The sequence below is a fragment of the Belonocnema kinseyi genome, chromosome 2 (genome assembly GCF_010883055.1).
Source record: "Belonocnema kinseyi isolate 2016_QV_RU_SX_M_011 chromosome 2, B_treatae_v1, whole genome shotgun sequence".
Taxonomy (NCBI): Eukaryota; Metazoa; Arthropoda; class Insecta; order Hymenoptera; family Cynipidae; genus Belonocnema; species Belonocnema kinseyi.
In genome coordinates this window covers 182,066,228-182,086,406 of record NC_046658.1, presented here as the reverse complement: position 1 = coordinate 182,086,406, position 20,179 = coordinate 182,066,228, and the positions used below count along the sequence as shown (strand labels likewise).

The following is a 20,179-nucleotide window of genomic DNA, read 5'->3' as shown; positions in this document are numbered from 1 at the left end:
GTCTACCTCTGGGCACGTTGCCATTTACTTTACCTTGATACACTTGTTTCGTTAGTCGTTCATTTGGCATTCTCTCAACATGTCCGAACCATCTTAACCGATAATTCAATAAATTTCAATAAACTTAAATAACTACCAATTTACAATTTTACATAAATATTTATAAGACTAAAAAAGCTACTTTTGATCAAATTTACCGTGTTTTTATCAATCTAATTATTGTAGCTTAAACTTTAGAAGTAAATATTATTATTAATTTCTGAAGCGCAGTGAATTTTCAGAATAAACTCTGTTTTCAAGGTTTCAATCATTTATTTTTTTAAATTTTGCTTTTATATAAAAATATTCGACAGAAAAATGGTACATTTCGTAAAAATTAAACTGTTTTTTGTACAATTTTGTTTTGTTTAAATCATTATTTTCCTAAAAAGTATGTCAATAAAGAAAAATCACGCGGATTTCTCATAATTTGTTCAAAAGCGTGCTTTTCAAAGAAAATGATTGAAATTTGAATGTTTTGTTTTACACAGGTTTGAAAAGAAAAGTAAAATTAACGAAACAATCGAATTTGAAAAAAAATCATGTATAGTTTTGACTTAAAAAATACAATAGTTTATTTTTAAAAAAAACTATTTGTTTGAAAATTAAAATGTTCATTAAAAAATTTCAAAATACTTAATAAAAATTAACTTTTTTGTTGAAAATTCATATTTTCGGTTTGAAAATTCCACTGTTTTTTAGAAAATTCATGTATTTTGGGAAGCATTTGTCTTTTCCGATTGGGAATTTAGCTATCTTGTAAAAGTTTGTTTTTTAACAGTATTCAACTGTTAGAGAATTCTGAATTTAAAAATAAATTTTTTGAACTGAAAATGCGACTCTTCCATTTTTGTGGAAAACTTTTTTTTTCAAGTCGAAAATTGATTTTTCCAAGTATAAAAGTCAACTGTTTTTTTTAACAAATTTGACTTTCCAAACAGAAAACTTAACTCCTTTGTTGAAAATTCGTATTTTTTCAATGATAAATTAATCTTCTTGGTTAAAAATTCATCTTTGAAGGCTTAAATATTCAAAAACCATATTCTGATAAAATTAATTAAATGTGTCATCAATTCCAGAAAATGGGAACTTTTCGTAATTAGGAATATGAACAGAAATTGTTCAAACAATATAAAAATACCTTAAAGAAAAAATATTGTTTTCAATATTTTCTTACCGTGTCATTAATCTCAAAAAATACTAAACTATAATGATTTAGAGGGAAAATACAAATTAAAAATAATTCATAATTTTATTATATAACCAATTTAAAATTTGTTCAAAAATGCTTTCAAGTTTGTCTCTTATAGAATACAAATAATTCATTGTGAGATAATTAGAAAAAGTTTCAAATTTATCGTGAATTTTACGTGGAATTTTATTTTGTATCTTTCGGCGCATTTTCCGGGTCTAGAATGCAATATAGAAAATGTTATTAAAAATCAGCTTTTCCCATTTTTTCAGTATTTAAGCTTTTTACATTCAAAATCCTATGTTAATTTCATAATATGCACTGACCTGAAAAAAAAGAATTTTTTACAATACCAGTTCATTTATTTCCTTTTCAAATACATTTGTTTACATGATAGTCTATTCTTCTGGAAAATTTTCAAGTGAAACTTATAAATCTTAAAATTTGGAAATAACATAAAATTATTAATATTTTCAAATAATTTTTTTCAAGTCCAAATTTTTAATTTGTTAAATGGGAATTTAAAAAATTGTTTTTGGCATGTCGCAAATGTGAAAAGAAGAATTTAAAAAATAATGTATGCCCTTATAATACAAATTTAATAATAAATGTGGTTATAAAAACTATTTAGATATTTTTCTTGATAATTATAAAAAATATTATTTTTTATTTGCACGCTGCTGTATATCTGAATTTCTTATCGTTCGCCTATGATTTTCTGATTTGAAAAATATCTTCATGACTAATTTTAATTGAATTAAATTGAAAAAATTTATTTTGTAGAATACAACTTCAGGTGGATATTTCTAGTTATATCTTTTATCGATTTAAAATATTTGTTTACTAGTATGCACTAATAAAGTAGAAGCAAATTTTTTTTTGTTTCTTGAAAATAAAAAATTAGATAGTTTTTTGAGTGTTTGAACATTTTCATTTTTGATATTTAGTTGATGTTTTACTTCGGAAAAATAACTTGTTGTAAATGAAAATTCGTGTTTGTTAATTCAAAAAACCTAGAGAAGTTCAAAAATATTCTCGTTGTCCCGAAAGTAAACTAATTTTTTCAAAAATAATAATTACAAAAATAATGAGTTTCTAATTGAAGGAGGTTTCCTAAAATAGCAATCAGAAACTGTTTTCTCGTGGTTTCGATCATTTCTAACAATAATAAAAAATTAAGGTTCGTGATAGTAGAACGATAAATGTGATTCTGACATTCAAGAATTCGCGCAAATGAATTGGTAAACAAGTAATCACAAATGAGTCATGTAAGAGACAATCAAATAAAGACATCGTTCAATTTTCATTAAAGTGAATCAATCTACCACTTTAAAGAAGTAATTTAAAATTTGGAAGATCGTACTGAATAAAGTATTTAAATAATTTAACAATCCTATTAGTAAACAATTAAAAATCGCATATTGTACGTAAATTGTTGAGATTACTTTTTTTTCGCAATTACTCTAAAAGGCGATAAGAAGATAAGTTGTAAAATCTGAGATTATAGATTTATTTCTTTAAATTCATATGTGCCAATATATAAAATTGTAAAAAACAACCAATAAAAAAAACAATGAAAATAAAATGTGTGTAAAATTTCGGCTAATTACTGGTCCAATGATTTTTTGGAGAAACGAAAAAAAATCTATCGTTGTCTGTGTTTGAACCGGGAACGCCACTATTCATGCGTGGTGCGTTAACCAATTACGCGATCGGGGTGCGCGGCTGCCACTTTATAGCCTGTGAAAGTGTGAAGTTTCAGTGATTAATTACAATCTGAATAAATTCACGTGATGAGAATCAAATTTAAGGTATTGATGTTATTCTGTCGGCCAGGGTAACTCATTTTCATATTAATATTTTGCCGATTACTGAAACGAAGATTTTTTTTGGAGAAACGAAAAAAAAATTATCTAGGACCGGATTTGAATCAGGAACAGGATGGCGCATGGAATATAAGAAACAAGAAAACAATTTGCTGTGGCTCTGGTGGCGTAATTGATTAGTGCACCACTCAAGAATAGTGGCGTTTTGAGTTCAAATCCGGGCCAAGGGAGATTTTTTCTCTTTTCTGAACAAAATTTTGAATTGGTAATCGGAAAAATTTAATATTAGAAATCGATTAATTATCCTGGTCGACAGATTAAAATCAAAGCTCTAAATTATATACAGATTCGGTGAACTTATTCAAATTGGAATTAATTATTGAAGTCTCAAGGCTCAAAGATTCAGACCCGTGTCATGTGGAAATATGAGAAACAAGAAATATTCTACTGTGGCCTCAATGGCGTATTTGTTTAACGCCATGAATGGTGGCATTCCGAGTTCAAATCCGGGCGAAGTTAAATTTTTTTTCGCTTCTTCAAAAAATTGTTATTACATCAGAAACCAATTAATTACCTGAATAATTAAAATATTTATTAATTAGTGTTCAGAACCTAAAAATCGTAAATTAGGATGATCTCTTTGTTGGTTTACTTGACGAGAAAGTAAGTGAATTTTTAAAAATGCATGTTATATCTGTATTGTAGTTTTCGTTCACTTACACAGTATTAAAAATGATGGGTCACTGAAAGACGATGTAGATTGGAAAAAAATTGCAACAACACATTTAATATTTTTAATGAGGTATACATTACGTTCCTATCCAATGTAGCCAGATGTACCAAATGAAAGGGTTATCTCTTTTTGATTTCCAGCACCTCCCCTTGCAAAAGGTTATCGCTGAACTTGTGCATTTTATATTTAAGATATTTTCGTCTTATAAAAGGGGACATTAGTTCGCCACTACTCCAGTCTTTCGCCATGGCCCTCGCTTTAAAAATAATTGCCGGTAAGTTATTAAGTTTTACGCTTGCGGATTATTCTGTGTTTTTTCTGAATATCATTTTATCAAGAAGCGCGCTCACGGGACTTGGATATGATCGTAGTGCCAAAAATATCACTGAACGAGATAAAAATGCTTATTCCCAAAATAAAAAAATCTGAATTTTCCTAAAATATTAAATTTCCGAAATTAGAAATTCCCAAAAATAGTAAATTTTTGAAAGTTTAAAAATCGCAAAAAAATGTAACAGCTTTTTTCTGTGAGAATGTTCTTACGTTTTATATGGGGTATTTATTCTCAAGTCTACTATTGAATCATATTTGATCACGTTTTTGAAAATTCAGTAACTTTCTATTTTTGAGAATTAGAAGAAGCGGAAATTTAATTATTTCGGAAATTTTAAAATTGTAGTGTTCAAATTTTAGGGACAAACATTTTCGGTAGATCTATTTCATTTCAAAAATTTTGAAAAGTCGGAAATTTTTATTTTTTAGAACTTTAAATTCCCGCAATTTACTATTTTCGGAACTTCGAGAATTAGACCATTTACATTTTTTCAAATTTCCAAAAACATTAAAATTGTCGAACTTTGGGAATTCCCTAAAATAGTCAATTGCCGAATTTTGAAATTCCTTGAAATAGTTCATTGCGGAAATGTGAAAATTCCGAAAATAATAAGATGTCGAAATTTCAAATTCCGTAAAAAAGTGCACTGACCACTAATTTTTTCGTCTTTTGAGAATTTGAAAATTTCGAAATTACTAGTTTTGGGAATTAGATAATTTCCAGGAATTGAAAATTCGAAAATTGAAATTTCGGGAATACAATTATGTCCAAATTTACTATTTCTGGAAATTTAACATTTCAGAAACTTATTACTTTTGGGAATTACATAATTTCGTGAATTTGAAAACTTAGACTTTAGAAATTCGGAAATAAAAAATGTTTATCGTTTGAATTGCTTACGAGAATTTTAAATTTCAGGAATTTACTATATTTTACAATTTGTTTAATCCGAAAATTGAAAAATTCAAGTTGATGAATACAGAATTTTCTTTCGGGAATTTACATTTTTCGTAATTTGAAATTTTAAAAAGTTAAGTAAATTGGCCGATTTTTCAGGTCCGAAAAAGATCGAAAAAATAATTAGCGAAACAGATATTTTCCGAGAAATATAAATTCACGAATGAAAATAAAACTACCGCAAATTCTTGGTGTCAAAAAAATAAGATACGAATTATCAAATTTTTCTGCTAGAATAGTTTTGTCTCTAGTTTAATATTAAAATAATTTTTAGATGTTGATAATTTCAGATTCTTATGTTTCGGGAATATACGTTTTAGGTAGTTTTAGTTTCTATAGGGAATTTGAAAATTTTGAAATTTAACAATTCACAGAATTTCAAATTTCGTGAATAGTACATTTTGGGAATATACTATTTTTAAAATATGTAAATTCAGGTATTAAAATTTCCGAAAGAAACATTTTCGTTACAATTGGTTTACTTTGAAAATTTTTATTTCAGGAAATTTAGAAATTCAGCAATTTTACACTGTTAAATATATTCAAGGATTTCAAAATTTAGCAATTCACATAATTTTGTTTACATTTCAAGATCTCTATCATGGAGAAATAATGAAAGAGAAAATAAAATATAAAAATAATAATAATTCCTGGATGAAACTCTTTCTACCGAAAATGTTCATTCCGGACATTTTAAAATCTGAAATTTAAAATTACAAAAAAATCATTATTTCCAAATTTCCAAATAGGTAAATTGTTCCATTTTGAAAAATCTTAATAATATTTAATTATCGATTTTCTAGGAGAAACATGTTTGGTAGTTTTGTCATATTCTGGAAAGTCTCATTTTTCAAAATTGTAAATTTCGGTAGTTTACTATTTCCGGGAATTTAAAAGTTCGAATTTTCACGAACTTTAGGAATTTGATAATTTCGGAAATTTAAAAACTTGAGTTTTTTCACATTTCCGGCATATGAATGTACGGTAATTTTATTTTATTTCGAGAATTTTCATTTTTTGGAACTTGAAATTTCCGAATAAAAATATAGCCACCGAAAATGTTTATTCCTGGAATTTTTACTCGAAGTTTGAAATTTTTGAAAATATTTCAATGCCGAATTTTTAAATTCCCGTATGCACGAAAATGGTCAAAGTTGGGAAATTCCCTAAAACAGTAAATTGCCGAGATTTGAAATTCCCGGAGTTAGTAAATTTTCGCAATTTGTAAATTTGTAAAAAAGTAATAACCTTTTCTTTCACAAATAATTTTTTAGCCTCTCGGTATTTTGAAAATTCGGCAATTTTCTATATCCAGGAAGTCAAAAATTCAGAGATGTACTGCAATTTACTAGTTTCGGGACTTGGATAGTTTTTAAATTGGAAAATTGGCAATAAAAAAAATTGGCAATTTACATAATTTTTCCAAATTTTCAAACCCAAAAATATCGAAAAAATAATTGGCGAATTTCGTAAATTTCCGAAAATATTAAATTGCAAAAATTTGAAAATTTCAAAAATAATAAAACACTGAAATTTGAAATTCCTAAAAATATTATTTATTCTCAAGTGTCCTAGTTTACTAGTTTCGGAAATTTAATAATTTGAGGAATTTTAAAATTCAAGTTTAAAAATTTCGGCAATATATGTTTTCGGTATTTTTTTTTTTTTTTTTCAAGAAATTACTGATTTCAAAAAATTAAATATTCAGTGTTTAAGCTTTATGAAACAAACATTTCCTTTAGTTACATTTTCTTTCCGGGAATTTCATTTTTAAGAAAATTTCTGTTTCGGTCATTATTTTTTCGTGTTTTTCTACAACTGGTAGTTTTTAAATTTGACAAAATTAGGTCAACCCTTTGGAACTTTTTAATCAGGTTAATTATAGCGTTTAATTGCTCAGGTTTGATACTGGCACATCTGGCCCTTGCGAATGCTATTCCAGGTGAGTAGATTTTACATTAATTTGGTTAATAAGTAATAATTATAATACATATTTTTCAAAACATTTTTAAGTAATGAAATAATTATTTAATATAATGAGAAAATGCTAGATAAATTCGACGTTGTGTTTTAACTTTACCAAACTTGTTTTTAAAACTATAAATACAATAAAGTTTTATTAATTATCCAGAAAAATTATCGTAGCAACGAATACTAAATAATAATTTCCTACCACAAAATAAGGTTTTTAAATTCGTTTTTGCAGTGCATTTTCCACATGAAAAAACGATCGTTTATAAGTACACTGCCGATGTCAAGACCGGCACTTTAGAACCGGAAAATTATGCATCACAGTTTTCATTAGAGGGTCTTCTTTACATGAGACACGTTTCGAATGATTTGAAGAATCATCATTCTTTTTACGTGGCTTTAACAGAACTTAAACATGGCATGTTTAATGGTCAGATTGACTACAATGAAAAAATTCGTCGCATTCATCCCATATCTGAGACTGTTACGGTTCTTCAAGATCCATTCATGGTCGTGTATGACGATAATGGAAAGGTGAGCTCATCGTTGATTAAAAACTTCTTTTAAAACAATTAGAAAAAATAATTGGAATAAACACTATTGCATTTATATATTTTGCAGCTTCATGGAGTGAAAATTCCAAACACAGAGAGTGATTGGTCAAGGAACATGAAACACGCAATAGCAACTTCATTGCAACTTGACTTTTCCATGATCAATTTTGGATCTGATATGAACACTCATCAATTTATTTCGGAAGAGGTAGGTAACGACTGATGGGAACACCCGATTTATAAACTAATGTTCTCTTTGGTTGTTACCACCAGCGCACCATCCATGGAATGTGTCAAATGGACCTGTTCGTTGTTCCAATGAAAGAAGAGAAGAACCACTTTCGTATTATGAAGACCTATGAACCTAGGAAATGCTCAGAGTTTATTCAAAATGAGTATACCTTGGTGGAAGACATAGGCTGTAATGATGTTGAGGTATTACAACAAAATCAGCTAGAATTTATTTGTAGCAAGATGAATAACTACATTCTTTATTTTTTTTAGGAAGATATGGTCACATCTGCTTTTAAAGAATATGAAATTGAAAAAATGAATGATGAGATATTGATAAAGAAATTCGTAGGGCATTCAACCATCAATTACTTACCATGGCTACATCGATCTGAAGCTCATTTCATTTTGACAAAGTTTGTATTTTGTTATATTATATTTTAAGGACATTATTGCTTTTACTTGTTACAGAATAATTGTCATCAAGAATATCCCCTTCTATATTTAATCGAAAAATATATTTCCAGCCAAACTCTTATCTTTGAGAAGATGATCTCCACTTTAGACATGAAGTTACCAACAATGAACTTTGACCATGTGCCCTTGACCCAAAATGTATCTTACAAGCCACCAAACAGCAAGTACGCTGTACACGCAGCACCAGACGTAACTCATGGTCGTCATATTGTCAAATTGGACCTTTTGATGCCAAAGTTGAAAAAGATGTTGGAAGAAGCTGCTGATTATCTTGATGAGAACCACATAACGATGAGAGATCCAGAATGGAAACATGGCCAAACTATTAACCGCCTTCTGCAAACAATGATCCAGATGGATCCCGGTTCATTGGAACAGGTCTACAATGTCATTCAAGGTGACAAAACCCAACGAGAAACTACTGTGAAGTTCGTGCCTTTAAATATTGCAAAAATACGAATATCATTGTAGAAAATTAATATATAAATAATTAATCATTTCAGGAACCTATTTCTTGAAATGCTGCCTCATGTTGGTACAACTGCGTCCAGTCTATTCATCAGGAACCTGATTCGCAAAAACGTCCTTCCTCAAACATCAACAATCGGGTTGTTGAACAAACTCCCTTCTTTTATTCGAACCCCATCAGAAAAATTTCTTTCGGAAATGGAAGATTTAATTAAATTTGGTGACAATGTTCATAAAGACGTTCGAAAGGCTGGTATCCTTTGCTTTTCTTCTTTGATATACAAAACATACAAACCCATGTTTGTTAAGATGGGGGCTAAGGTCGAAAAGAATCCATTAATTCTGGATAGGTACTTGCATGACTTCTTGGAAAAAGTCAAGAGTAAGTTGCTACACCCAATCACAGTCCCTAAAATGATTTTAATCTAATCTTTAAGTCCCAGATTGTTAGATTATTCTGAAATTCTACATTCTCTTCTGTATTCTAAATCAGATGAGCCTCTATATGAAATGAAGATAGTGTACCTAATGGCACTTAGGAACATCAGGGTAGGCAATGTTCAGACACTTTTGATGCCAATGATAACGAAAGAAGTCTTATTCCCAGAAAGACCAGAGGAAATACGCTTAACGGCCTTGTGGTCAATTCTCAGTATTGTGCCGCGCGATAGTTTATACGTACAATCCAACATTTGGCCCATTTTAGCTAATCCTAAAGAACCCCTAAAACTTCGATTAACAGCTTGTGCAGTCCTTATGGCAAACGTGCGAAACACGAATGATATGATGAACCTATACTGGTACATGGTTTCTGAAAAAAATCCACATCTCCATAATTACTATCATACTTCACTGAAACGTTTGGCTAACTCGGTCAGTCCATGCAAGAGGGCAGTTAGTGAAATGGCAAGGAAGATGCTGCGTTTCACGAGACCTAGGAATCAAAAAATGTCATTGTCAGCTTTTTATAGTATGGAATACAATGATCCAAAGTACGGTCATGGCGAAGCTGTTGTAGCTAATCTCTTTATGACTGAAAGACTTGGCCTACCGAATTTGGGAAACATCATGCACATCAGTTCTCTCGGGAGAAAAATGTTCCACCAACATGGAGTAAGTGATAGTTTTGATGAAATGAATTAGAAAAGTGTTAACTTTTTAACCGTTTCTAATCAGTTTTAATGACATGCCATTGTTTCCTACAGATTCACTGGAACACAAATTTATTTGATTTCGGTCCCAAAGAAACTCCTATATTCGAAAAAAACATGAATTTAAATGTTGCGGATGAAAAAGTAAAGAAAATTCTTCTTCAGGCAGCTGAGGACCTACATAGACAGGATCAAGAATTATTTGCTGATATTGTCCTATTCATGCATGGTCAAGTTATCATGGTAAAGCACTATGATGCCAATACGAGTAGCACGGCAAATCTCATGAGTGATTTTGTAGAGATGGCAAATATGAAGGATAACAGTATATTAAATTGGCAACACATAATGTACCACAATCTTTATCATATACATGTTCCAACGGATTTGGGAGTACCTGCTACAATGGAAACTTCTATTCCCTATGCAGTATCCCTTCGATTGAATCAAAAAAAGCATATAAACGAGTATGTCAAATTAGAAATTGATCCAAGAATTTGGAGACATGGAGAATACAGAATGTCCGTCTATAATCCGATTGCTGATATTTGGCATTCTGTACACAGAGTTACAACAACTGATGTTGCTTTTCCTTTAGGAATTTTTATTAAAACGACACAAATGGGTTTTTCGAAAGGCTTTGATTTGAATACAGTCGTGACTTTGGCGAGACTTCCTGATCCAAAGTTGTCTGTTTCGGGTGTACGAATTTATGCAATGAATCATGTAACTATTTTGGGCGACGAGACTGACTTACTGTTGAAACATTGTGGTTCTTGCAAACATCATGAGGTTGTTACAAAGGGAATGGAACATAGGAAGTATTATAAGAAAGTTGTTGATTGTAAGGATACTGGCCTTCGATACACAAGTGCGATTTTTGATTGTGAAAATGGGTTGACTCCAATGGAGTACTTGAAGGAAATGTATAGATCTCTAGCAAAAGAAAGCAAAAGTCATTGGTAAGAATTATAATATTTTCTATCCATTTGGTTAGTTTTTTTGGTGCTTAAATTTAATTGACACTACGAACTACATTTTATCAATCAGGGGAAGCTGGCTTGCGCATGTCTTTTTGTCCGTGACCCAGCAGATTTCGAATGATATTAGCTCACCAGAGGTTGGTACATGTGGGAAGTTATTGAAGATAGAACCAAGTTCGATTTATCCAAGTTCTGAGGTATTGCTATTCATTTTTTATGAGCAGTTTACAGACATTGTAAATAGTTGCTTATTAATATAATTATATAATTTCTACATAGGTTGTGATAAGTGTAAACTGTAACTTAAGAGGAATCAAAGATTTGACCGAAGCTCCTTCACATTTATTGAATGGATTGCAAAACGAACTTTTCATAAAGGCTGATGTTAAAGGATCCACTTCGAATGATTTGATAAGTTCATGGAACCTGGTCATCAAACACGATCTGACTCATGATTATATTAAGAATAGATTTGTTTTATTTTTGACTAGATTAGCACCAGGAGAGAGAGCCTTAAAAGTAGGTGTTCCAGCCTTCCCTTTACACTGTGTTTTTAATTTTCCTCTGAATTTATTGAGGACTTATCTTATTTTTTTAGATGGAATTGGAAGTAGAAAAGGTCTATCCTGAAGTATTGGATGATTTACTGAAAATTAGAATGGGTCAAGAGGAAGTGAATACAAAAGTCAGCTTCAATATAATACGTGATCCATTTCCTGATACGAAAATAACGCTGAATATAAAAGGTGAAGTTTCTGAAGAACAAAGGAAAAAATTCTGGCAAACGAGGAATTCTAGTGTAGTGAATATGGATGAAGAGTCTTGTGCTAGGGATCAAAAGCTTGATATTTTTACAAATCCAACACATCTTATACCCAGAACTTGGAACTGTATTCGTGACGCTTTGATCTTTACGGAAATGAGGAAATATACTGTAGAAGCTAACTGGCAAGAGGTAAATAACTATTTTTTTAAAGTGGTTGCAATCTGAATTTTTTGATGTTCGAATTTAATATTTTGGTTGCAAAAACAGGTACCATCAGATATGTCTTGGGCATTGGCTACAATAATGGATTATGTTTGGACTTTCCTACCACCTCGAATCCGACACAATTGGTGCCCACATGATAATTATATGAAGGTATCATTCCTATTTCCAATGTATAAAAACACGATGGATATCAATGTTATAAAAAGGGACAATTGTTCTGACTTCACCGTCTTGGAATTTCCAATTGAAGCTGAAATTTCAAGTCTTTTAATGGATACGAGTCATGTCTTTTTAACGCCACTTTACAGTGATATGTTGTTACGTAAGATTCAAATCTATTTTAATTTTAAAAATGAAATTTTCTCTAATATTGACTTACAGATTTTTCTTTTCTTGTTTAGCAATTTGTACAATATACCCCAAGGTTCTTTTATCAATGGAAAACATTTCAGTTCCATTAATTGTTCCTTCCGAGTGGGCTCTTCTGACTGGTGATAGTGTCCATCTTTCTTATGCCATTTTTGTAAAGTCTTTACCAGATAATACCTTGGATATGATGATGGTTGTGGAAAATCACAAGTTGGAGTTGTTGTCAAGGAATTACAGAGTGGTGGTTAAAATCGATGGTAATGTTATCGAAAATCCATCGAACCAAGTATTTGTTGATGGACCTTTTAACTTCATTTCCAGGTATACAGATGTCCATCAATTTAAAGTTTAAAAAGCAAAATTACAATTTTATTTCTTACCCAAATTTAAATCTCATATTGAATTCGATTTTGATCTCCAATTCCAGGATAGTAGAAAAGAACGACGGACTTGTAATTCTGCAATCCAGTAAGACTGGATTTTTATGGATAGAATATGCTTTGACTAGTGTAAGCATATTCGGTGTAAGACAACACCTTGATGTTGGTTTATGCGGTTACGTACATGATGAAAATATGAAGACTGTGCCAAAATTATATACCTTACAAGTGTAAATAATCCAAAACTGATACCTAAGAATTTAATAAGTTATGACTAATGCTCAGCTTTAATTTTTGTTGTGAATAATGTTATAAAAATATATTTTTATATGCAAAATTTAATTTTGCTTGATTTATTCTCTATTAATATTTTGTACAAGGAAATGATGATATCTAAATCTTGGGCAATGTAGCCTTCTTTGTATGTAAAAATTACAAGTTGAAAGTGGGTTGTTTTCCACTGTTTCGAAGATAGTCAATGTAGGAAGATATCAAATCATCCATTTTGTATCCGAGAAATGTTTCACATAGAATTTTTTTTCCTTTCATGAAATTGCCGATTGTCATATGGAAATAATTATTTCCAGATGACCAGTTTGACAATTCGGAAAAATTATATGTTGCCAGAATGTCTTTTGCTCTCGGATCAATTATGCTAATTCCATTTCGATTGATTGCTATCAAAACTAGTTCTGGAATACTCGGCTCTGTTGTTTGCTTAACTTCGAAAAATGCTGAACCAAAAGTCGGCCACTGATAAATGTGTTGCAAAAAATTCTGTTTTGCTTCAATGTTGGTCATATCTGAAAATTAATTTAAATCATGATAAACATTTTTACTTAAATAGAAAAAACTTCAGAGAAATTCGACAAGAGCGAAATCCAATATTCAAATTTTCTTTAATCGTTATAATGATTCAAACAGGAAGAACTGTATTCCTTCTTATTCGATCCTATATAATATTAAACATTTGTCTTTTTATGCTAATTATTAAAAATATAGATTAGACAGAAAAATGATTAATAGCTCAATAATCAATTTATTTGAATCACAAGGTTGGAGTCTTCAAAAATTAAAATTTCAGCAAAGCTTTTTGGTAATTTTGTATATTTATTTATATATTTTCAGTAGGCTTCCGTTGGCTAATTGATACACATTTAAAACTAGGTTAACTTACCTGAAGAAAAATAGCAAAATAGCAGAAAAGTAGTTTTCATGTACCAAGAATCTTCAAATTTGTTTTTTGGTTTATAAACTTGAGTTTTCATTTATTAAAATAGATCTTTAGACCGAATAAGAAGGAATATAGTTTTTACTGTTTTAAACATTTTCACGTTTTGATTTTGAATATCAATCAATATTTACCAGACTGTTGATTGTAGGCTGTGACAATCTGCTTCTTCCAATCATTCGCACTTAGCAAATTAATAATATCTGGAGGGATATATTCTTTAAGTTTGTGTCTAGAAATGAAAACAACATTATGGCTTTCCAGACAGAAATAGCTAAATTTGTGTCAGAGTTGAAAAAGTAAAAAATCTTACGGGATTTCTGTCAATTCAACTTTGTTGGCACCATATTTGCTTCTATAAATCAGAGCTCCCAGTTTAATGGCATCATTTTTACTGCATTTATGATAGCCTCTTAAAAGTTTAGGTAATTCTTGATGGAAATAGAAAATCGAATCTGCATTTTCATCCTTTCCAGGTATTGCATTTACCCATAGTTTTTTCATGAAAAATATTTGATATTGAGCGTGGACGGGTCCAGAAGTTGGTCTCGATTTTCTGACCCACTCCACGAGTTCGTGTACGAAATCGAAGAAGAAATAATACTGAGGTACTGAAAAAACTTTGTCAGCAATTTTAACAAAGAGGCTAAATCCGTCTAACCCTTTCAGGTGAAGACGAGATACTATGTCCTCACAAAGATCAGCTGCCCTCGTTGATGAATGGACCTATTTTATTTCAAAAATTATTAAATAAAGTTAATAACAATATCTTTCATTAGTAAAAATTTGCAGAGACTACCTCAAAAGCTTCATCTGAATCATCAGGGAAATATATTTTATGATAAATCTGTAAGCTCTTGAATCTGATGGCTTCCACTTCAAGGATATATGGTGGATATTTTCTGTTTTCTGTTTTTATTGTTCTGTCTAATCTTTTCAAGCAATCAGCTGCTAAAATGCTTGTTCTAGATGTCAAAAATTGAACAATTTCTCTGTGCAAATTTATGCTGCAGGTCATAACACCTGTTGCTAACCACAGTAATTCCCATCCTCGTTCTTCACTCAGTCGAATTCGATTGTCTGTTAATTGTCTTATTATCTGACAATAAACTTCATCCCGAAGCATTGGCTGTAAATAATTACAACATTTTTATAATTTTAAAATATATCAAATAAAGTATTAATTATAAAAATATTATAAAAGTTATTATAATGACATGTTCCAGAGCAGGGCGAAATATTTGATCCGTGTATTCGGTTCCATTTCTTTGACGATTGCTAGGAAGATCTCCCATATATTTTAAGATACTGGAGAATATATTGACAGCATGTTGAACAAGATCATTTTGCTCAACGATTTTTGCAAGAAGAGGTGATTTTAATGGTTCTCTCGTATGTTTCCATAATGATTCTGATGCTGCTCTTTTTGCTGAAGAAATACTAGACCCTCTGGAAATTGTAACATTGATTCCTGGACGGAAATGCTCTTCAGCGTATTTCTTTAATGTGTGTTGACTTGTTTTTGACTGTTTTTTCGTTTCTCGGAGAGGATAGGCTTTTCCAGTAAAATCAGCTTTGAAGATTCCCTAAGAATTCCGCAGAAATATTTTATATATTTGTTATCAATGTAAGCAGAAGCGGCGGAGAATCTTTTCTCTGGAGGAGGGCAGGACAATAGACTTATAATATTGAAGGGTATAATTTGTACAGTGTGCATAGTATAATAATATTGTACTAAATACAAATTTTACATAAATAAAAATAACTGAAACATAAATAGTGAATAATAAATAATAAGAAATATAGGGATAAACTTCATATTGCTAAAGATTTCAATAATTTCACAAATATTTTCAAATATTTCGCAAAACTGTCTAAAAGTTTCAGAAACATTTCACAAAGTTTGCCAAATATTTCGCAAAAATTTCAAATAGTTAAAAAAAGTTTACAAATACTTCAATGATTTCAGAAAGATGTTAATAATTTTACAAGTAGTGCTAAATATTAAAGAATAGTTTTAATATTTCACAGATTCTTGAAGACTTGAGAAAAATTTTACAAAGGTTTCACAAAGATTTTCGCAAACATTTTTCAAGATTTCAATGATTTGCCAAATATATCAAAAGTTTCAAATATTTCGCAAAGAGGTTGTTTGGATTCAAAAGATTTTAACAAGAATGAATGATTTCCCAAATATTTTAGAAAGATTTCAATAACTTTACAAATATCAACAAATATTTCAAAAATTTCTCAAATCTTTCAGAAATATTTCAGAGATTTCCAAAGATTTGAAGGATTTCTCAAAGATTTAAAACATTTTGCAAAAATTTGAAGATTTTCCCAAAATTATTCAATATTTTAAAAATGTTTCACAAAGATTTAAATATTTTTCTATGGATTTTACAAAGATTTTGGATAGTTTTAGAAGTTTTCATAAAGAATTCAATGATTTCTTCAAATAAATATTTATAAATACATATAAATATTTTCATGATTTCCCAACGATTTCAAAAATTTCACAAAGATTAAAAATTTTTTGTAAAAATTTCGGATAGATATAAAAGATTTAACCAAGATTTCAATCGTTACGAAAAGATTATCAAATATTTATAAAATATTTGAAATATTTCGCAAACAAATTTCCCTGAAATTAAAATTTTTTTTAAGATTTCATGCAAATTTCAATAATTTTCTAAATACTTTAATCATTACAAAGATCTTGTCGAATTTTTACATTTAAAATATTCAAAATATGTCGCAAAGATTACGGATTATTAACAAAAGATTTCACAAGCTTCAACAATTTCGTAAAGATTTACAATATTTCAATAAGATTTTGGATAATTTCAGAAGATGTCACAAAGACTTCAATGATTTCCTAAATATATTAAGAATTTAAAAAATGTAATAAATATTTCAAAAATATTCCAAATATTTTATAAATACTTCAATAAATTCCTACCGATTTCTAAGATTTTACAAAAATTTAAAAGATTTCAATGATTTTCAAACGATTTCTATCATTTCAAAAGATGGTCAAAATCAAATGATTTCCCGGATTTCAAATATTTAATAATTATTTCCGATATATTTTAAAGATTTTACAAAGGATTTCATTGATTTTTCCAAGATGTTGATCATTTCAAAAATATAATCAAATATTTATGAAATATTTGAAATATTTCGCAAAGATTTTGGATAGTTTAAAAAGATTTCAATGACTGCCAAAAGATTTAACAAAGATTTTAAAGGTTTTTCAAAGATTTCATTTGGTTTAAAAGATTTCACAGTCTAAAAAATTTTCCCAAGATTTAAAAAATTTCAAAGATTTCATAAAGATTGGAATGATTTTCCAAATATTTTAATCATTTCAAAGATACTGACAAATTTTTATAAAATATTCGAAAAATTTTGCGAAGATTGCAAATCAATTCAAAAGATTTCACAGACTTAAATTATTTTTCAAAGATTTCAAATATTTCATAAAGATTTCGGATAATTAAAGAAAATTTCGTAAAGACTGCAATAATTTCCTAAAGATTTCAACAGTTTAAAAAATGTAACAAATATTTTAAATATATTCTAAATATTTTATAAATATTTCAATGATTTCCCAAGGATTTCAAAGATTCTATAAATATTTCAATGATTTTCCCATCATTTCAAAAATATAATCAAATATTTCGCAAAGATTTCGGTTAGTTTAAAAAGATTTTCCGAAGATTTAAAGAATTTATCAATATTTCAATGATTTCCCAAATATTTAAAAGATTTAGAATATTTCGTTAAGATTTCTGATAGATTTAAAAGATTTAATAAAGATGACAATGATTTTCTAAAGATTTCAATAATTTCGAAAATATTATCAAATATTTATAAAATATTTCAAATATTTCAAATAGTTCAAGAAGATTTTCCAAAGATTTAAATAATTTATAAAGTATAACAATAATTTCAAAAATATTCTAAATAATTTATAAATATTTAAATGATTTCCCAACGATTTCAAAGATTTTACTAATATTTCAATGATTTTTCAAAGATTTCTATCATTTTAAAAAATGATAAAGATTAAATGATTTCCCGGATTTCCAAAATTTCAAATATTTAATAAATATTTCGGATAGATTTAAAAGATTTCAATGATTTTTACATCATTTTAAAAATATGATCAAATATTTATGAAATATTTGAAATATTTCACAAAGATTTCGGATAGTTTAAGAAAATTTTCCAAAGACTTAAATAATTTAAAAAGCATAACAAATATTTCAAAAATATTCTGAATAATTTATGAATATTTCAATAATTTCAAAAATATTATCAAATATTTATAAAATATTTGAAAAAATACACAAAGATTTCCAAAGATTTTACCAAAGATTTCAATGATTCTCCCATCATTTCAAAAACATGATAAAATATTTATGAGATATTTTTAATATTTCGCAAACATTTTGGATAGTTTAAAAAGATTTTCCAAAGATTTAAATAATTTAAAAAGTATAACAAATATTTCAAAAATATTCTAAATAATTTATAAATATTTCAATGATTTCCCAAAGATTTGAAAGATTTAAAACATTTCGTGAAGATATCTGATAGATTTAAAAGTTTTAATAAATATGTCAATGATTTTCTAAAGATTTCAATAATTTCAAAAATATTATCAAATATTTATAAAATATTTAAAATGTTTCACAAAGATTTCAATGATTCTCCCATCATTTCAAAAACATGATAAAATATTTATGAAATATTTCGCAAAGATTTCGGATAGTTCAAGAAGATTTTCCAAAGATTTAAATAATTTCAAAAGTATAACAAATATTTCAAAAATATTATCAAATATTTATAAAATATTTGAAATATTTCACAAAGATTTCCAAAGATTTTACCAAAGATTTCAATGATTCTCCCATCATTTCAAAACATGATAAAATATTTATGAAATATTTTTAATATTTCGCAAGGATTTCGGATAGTTTAAAAAGATTTTCCAAAGATTTAGATAATTTAAAAAGTATAACAAATATTTCAAAAATATTCTAAATAATTTATAAATATTTTAATGATTTCCCAACGATTTCAAAGATTTTACCAATATTTCAATGATTTTCCAAAGATTTCTATCATTCAAAAAAATGGAAAAAATTAAATGATTTCCCGGATTTCCAAAACTTCAAATATTTAATAAAGATTTCGGATAGATTTAAAAGGTTTTACAAAGGTTTCAATGATTTTTCCATCATTTCAAAGATATGATAAAAAATTTATAAAATATCTGAAATATTTCGCAAAGATTTTGGATAGTTTAAGAAGATTTTTCAAAGACTTAAATAATTTAAAAAGTATAACGAATATTTTGAAAATATTCAAAATAATTCATAAATATTTCAATGATTTCCCAAAGATTTAAGAGATTTCAAACATTTCGCAAAAATTTCTGAAATATTTAAAAGATTTAAAAAAGATGTCAATGATTTTCTAAAGATTTCAATAATTTCAAAAATATTATCAAATATTTATAAAATATTTGAAATATTACACAAAGATTTATAAAGATTTTACAAAGATTTAAATAATTTTTTAAAGATATCACAAAGATTTTGAAGGTTTTGCAAAAATTTGGGATAGATTTAAACAATTTCACAGACTTCGATGGTTTCCCAAAAAATTTTTAAATTTCAAATATTTCATAAAAATTTCGGTTAGATTACGAAAATTTTTTTGATTTTTAAATATTTAAAAAATATCACTAAATATTTATAAGAGATTAGAAATATTTGTAAAAGATTAGAAATATTTCGCAAAGATTACGGATTGATTAAGAACATTTCCTAGACTTTAATGATTTCCCAGAGATTTCAAATATTTCATAAATATTTCGGATAGATTTAAAAGATATCACAACGATTTCAATCATTTCAAAAATATTATTAAATATTTGAAATATATTGCAAAGATTTCGGATAAATTAAAAATATTCCACAGACATAAATGATTTCTAAAAAATTTCAACAATTTCACAAATATTGACCAATATTTCAACAATATTTCATATATTACACAAAGATTTGAAAGATTTTAAATATCGGACAAATATTTTGAAGATTTTAAAAAGATTATAAACATTTGGCTAAGATTTCAAATATTTGGAAAAGGTATCGGATAGATTAAAAGATTTTACAAAGACATCAATTATTTTAAAAATATTTTTAGTAGTTTTGGAAAAATTCAAACAATCTGTCGAATGTAATCATTTGATTTCAGGGATGGGGGGGGGGGGGGG

At 28.1% G+C, this 20,179-nt stretch overlaps 2 protein-coding genes across 3 annotated transcripts in view; one reads left to right on the top strand and one right to left on the bottom strand.

Annotated features, from left to right (window-relative positions):
* Nucleotides 1–4,036: 4,036 nt before the first annotated feature.
* On the top strand, nucleotides 4,037–12,890 carry LOC117183078. Its single transcript, XM_033376236.1, has 16 exons — nucleotides 4,037–4,064; nucleotides 6,982–7,023; nucleotides 7,288–7,586; nucleotides 7,674–7,814; nucleotides 7,880–8,041; nucleotides 8,111–8,253; nucleotides 8,365–8,742; nucleotides 8,818–9,164; nucleotides 9,276–9,895; nucleotides 9,988–10,895; nucleotides 10,984–11,113; nucleotides 11,196–11,435; nucleotides 11,515–11,871; nucleotides 11,950–12,229; nucleotides 12,309–12,597; nucleotides 12,704–12,890. Exons 1-16 carry the CDS (start codon nucleotides 4,037–4,039, stop codon nucleotides 12,888–12,890), a joined length of 4,551 nt encoding a protein of 1,516 aa, XP_033232127.1.
* Nucleotides 12,891–12,986: 96 nt separating this feature from the next.
* LOC117167518 (myosin-VIIa-like) overlaps nucleotides 12,987–20,179 on the bottom strand; it is a 33,931-nt gene continuing 26,738 nt past the window's right edge. For both annotated transcript variants that reach the window (XM_033352518.1, XM_033352519.1), the window contains 5 exons: nucleotides 15,105–15,473; nucleotides 14,687–15,016; nucleotides 14,201–14,613; nucleotides 14,022–14,119; nucleotides 12,987–13,459 (listed from right to left, as the gene is read on the bottom strand). In XM_033352518.1, the coding sequence (XP_033208409.1) occupies nucleotides 13,089–13,459; nucleotides 14,022–14,119; nucleotides 14,201–14,613; nucleotides 14,687–15,016; nucleotides 15,105–15,473 (1,581 nt within the window). In that variant the 3' untranslated portion in view covers nucleotides 12,987–13,088. The remainder of the gene's footprint in view (nucleotides 13,460–14,021; nucleotides 14,120–14,200; nucleotides 14,614–14,686; nucleotides 15,017–15,104; nucleotides 15,474–20,179) is intronic.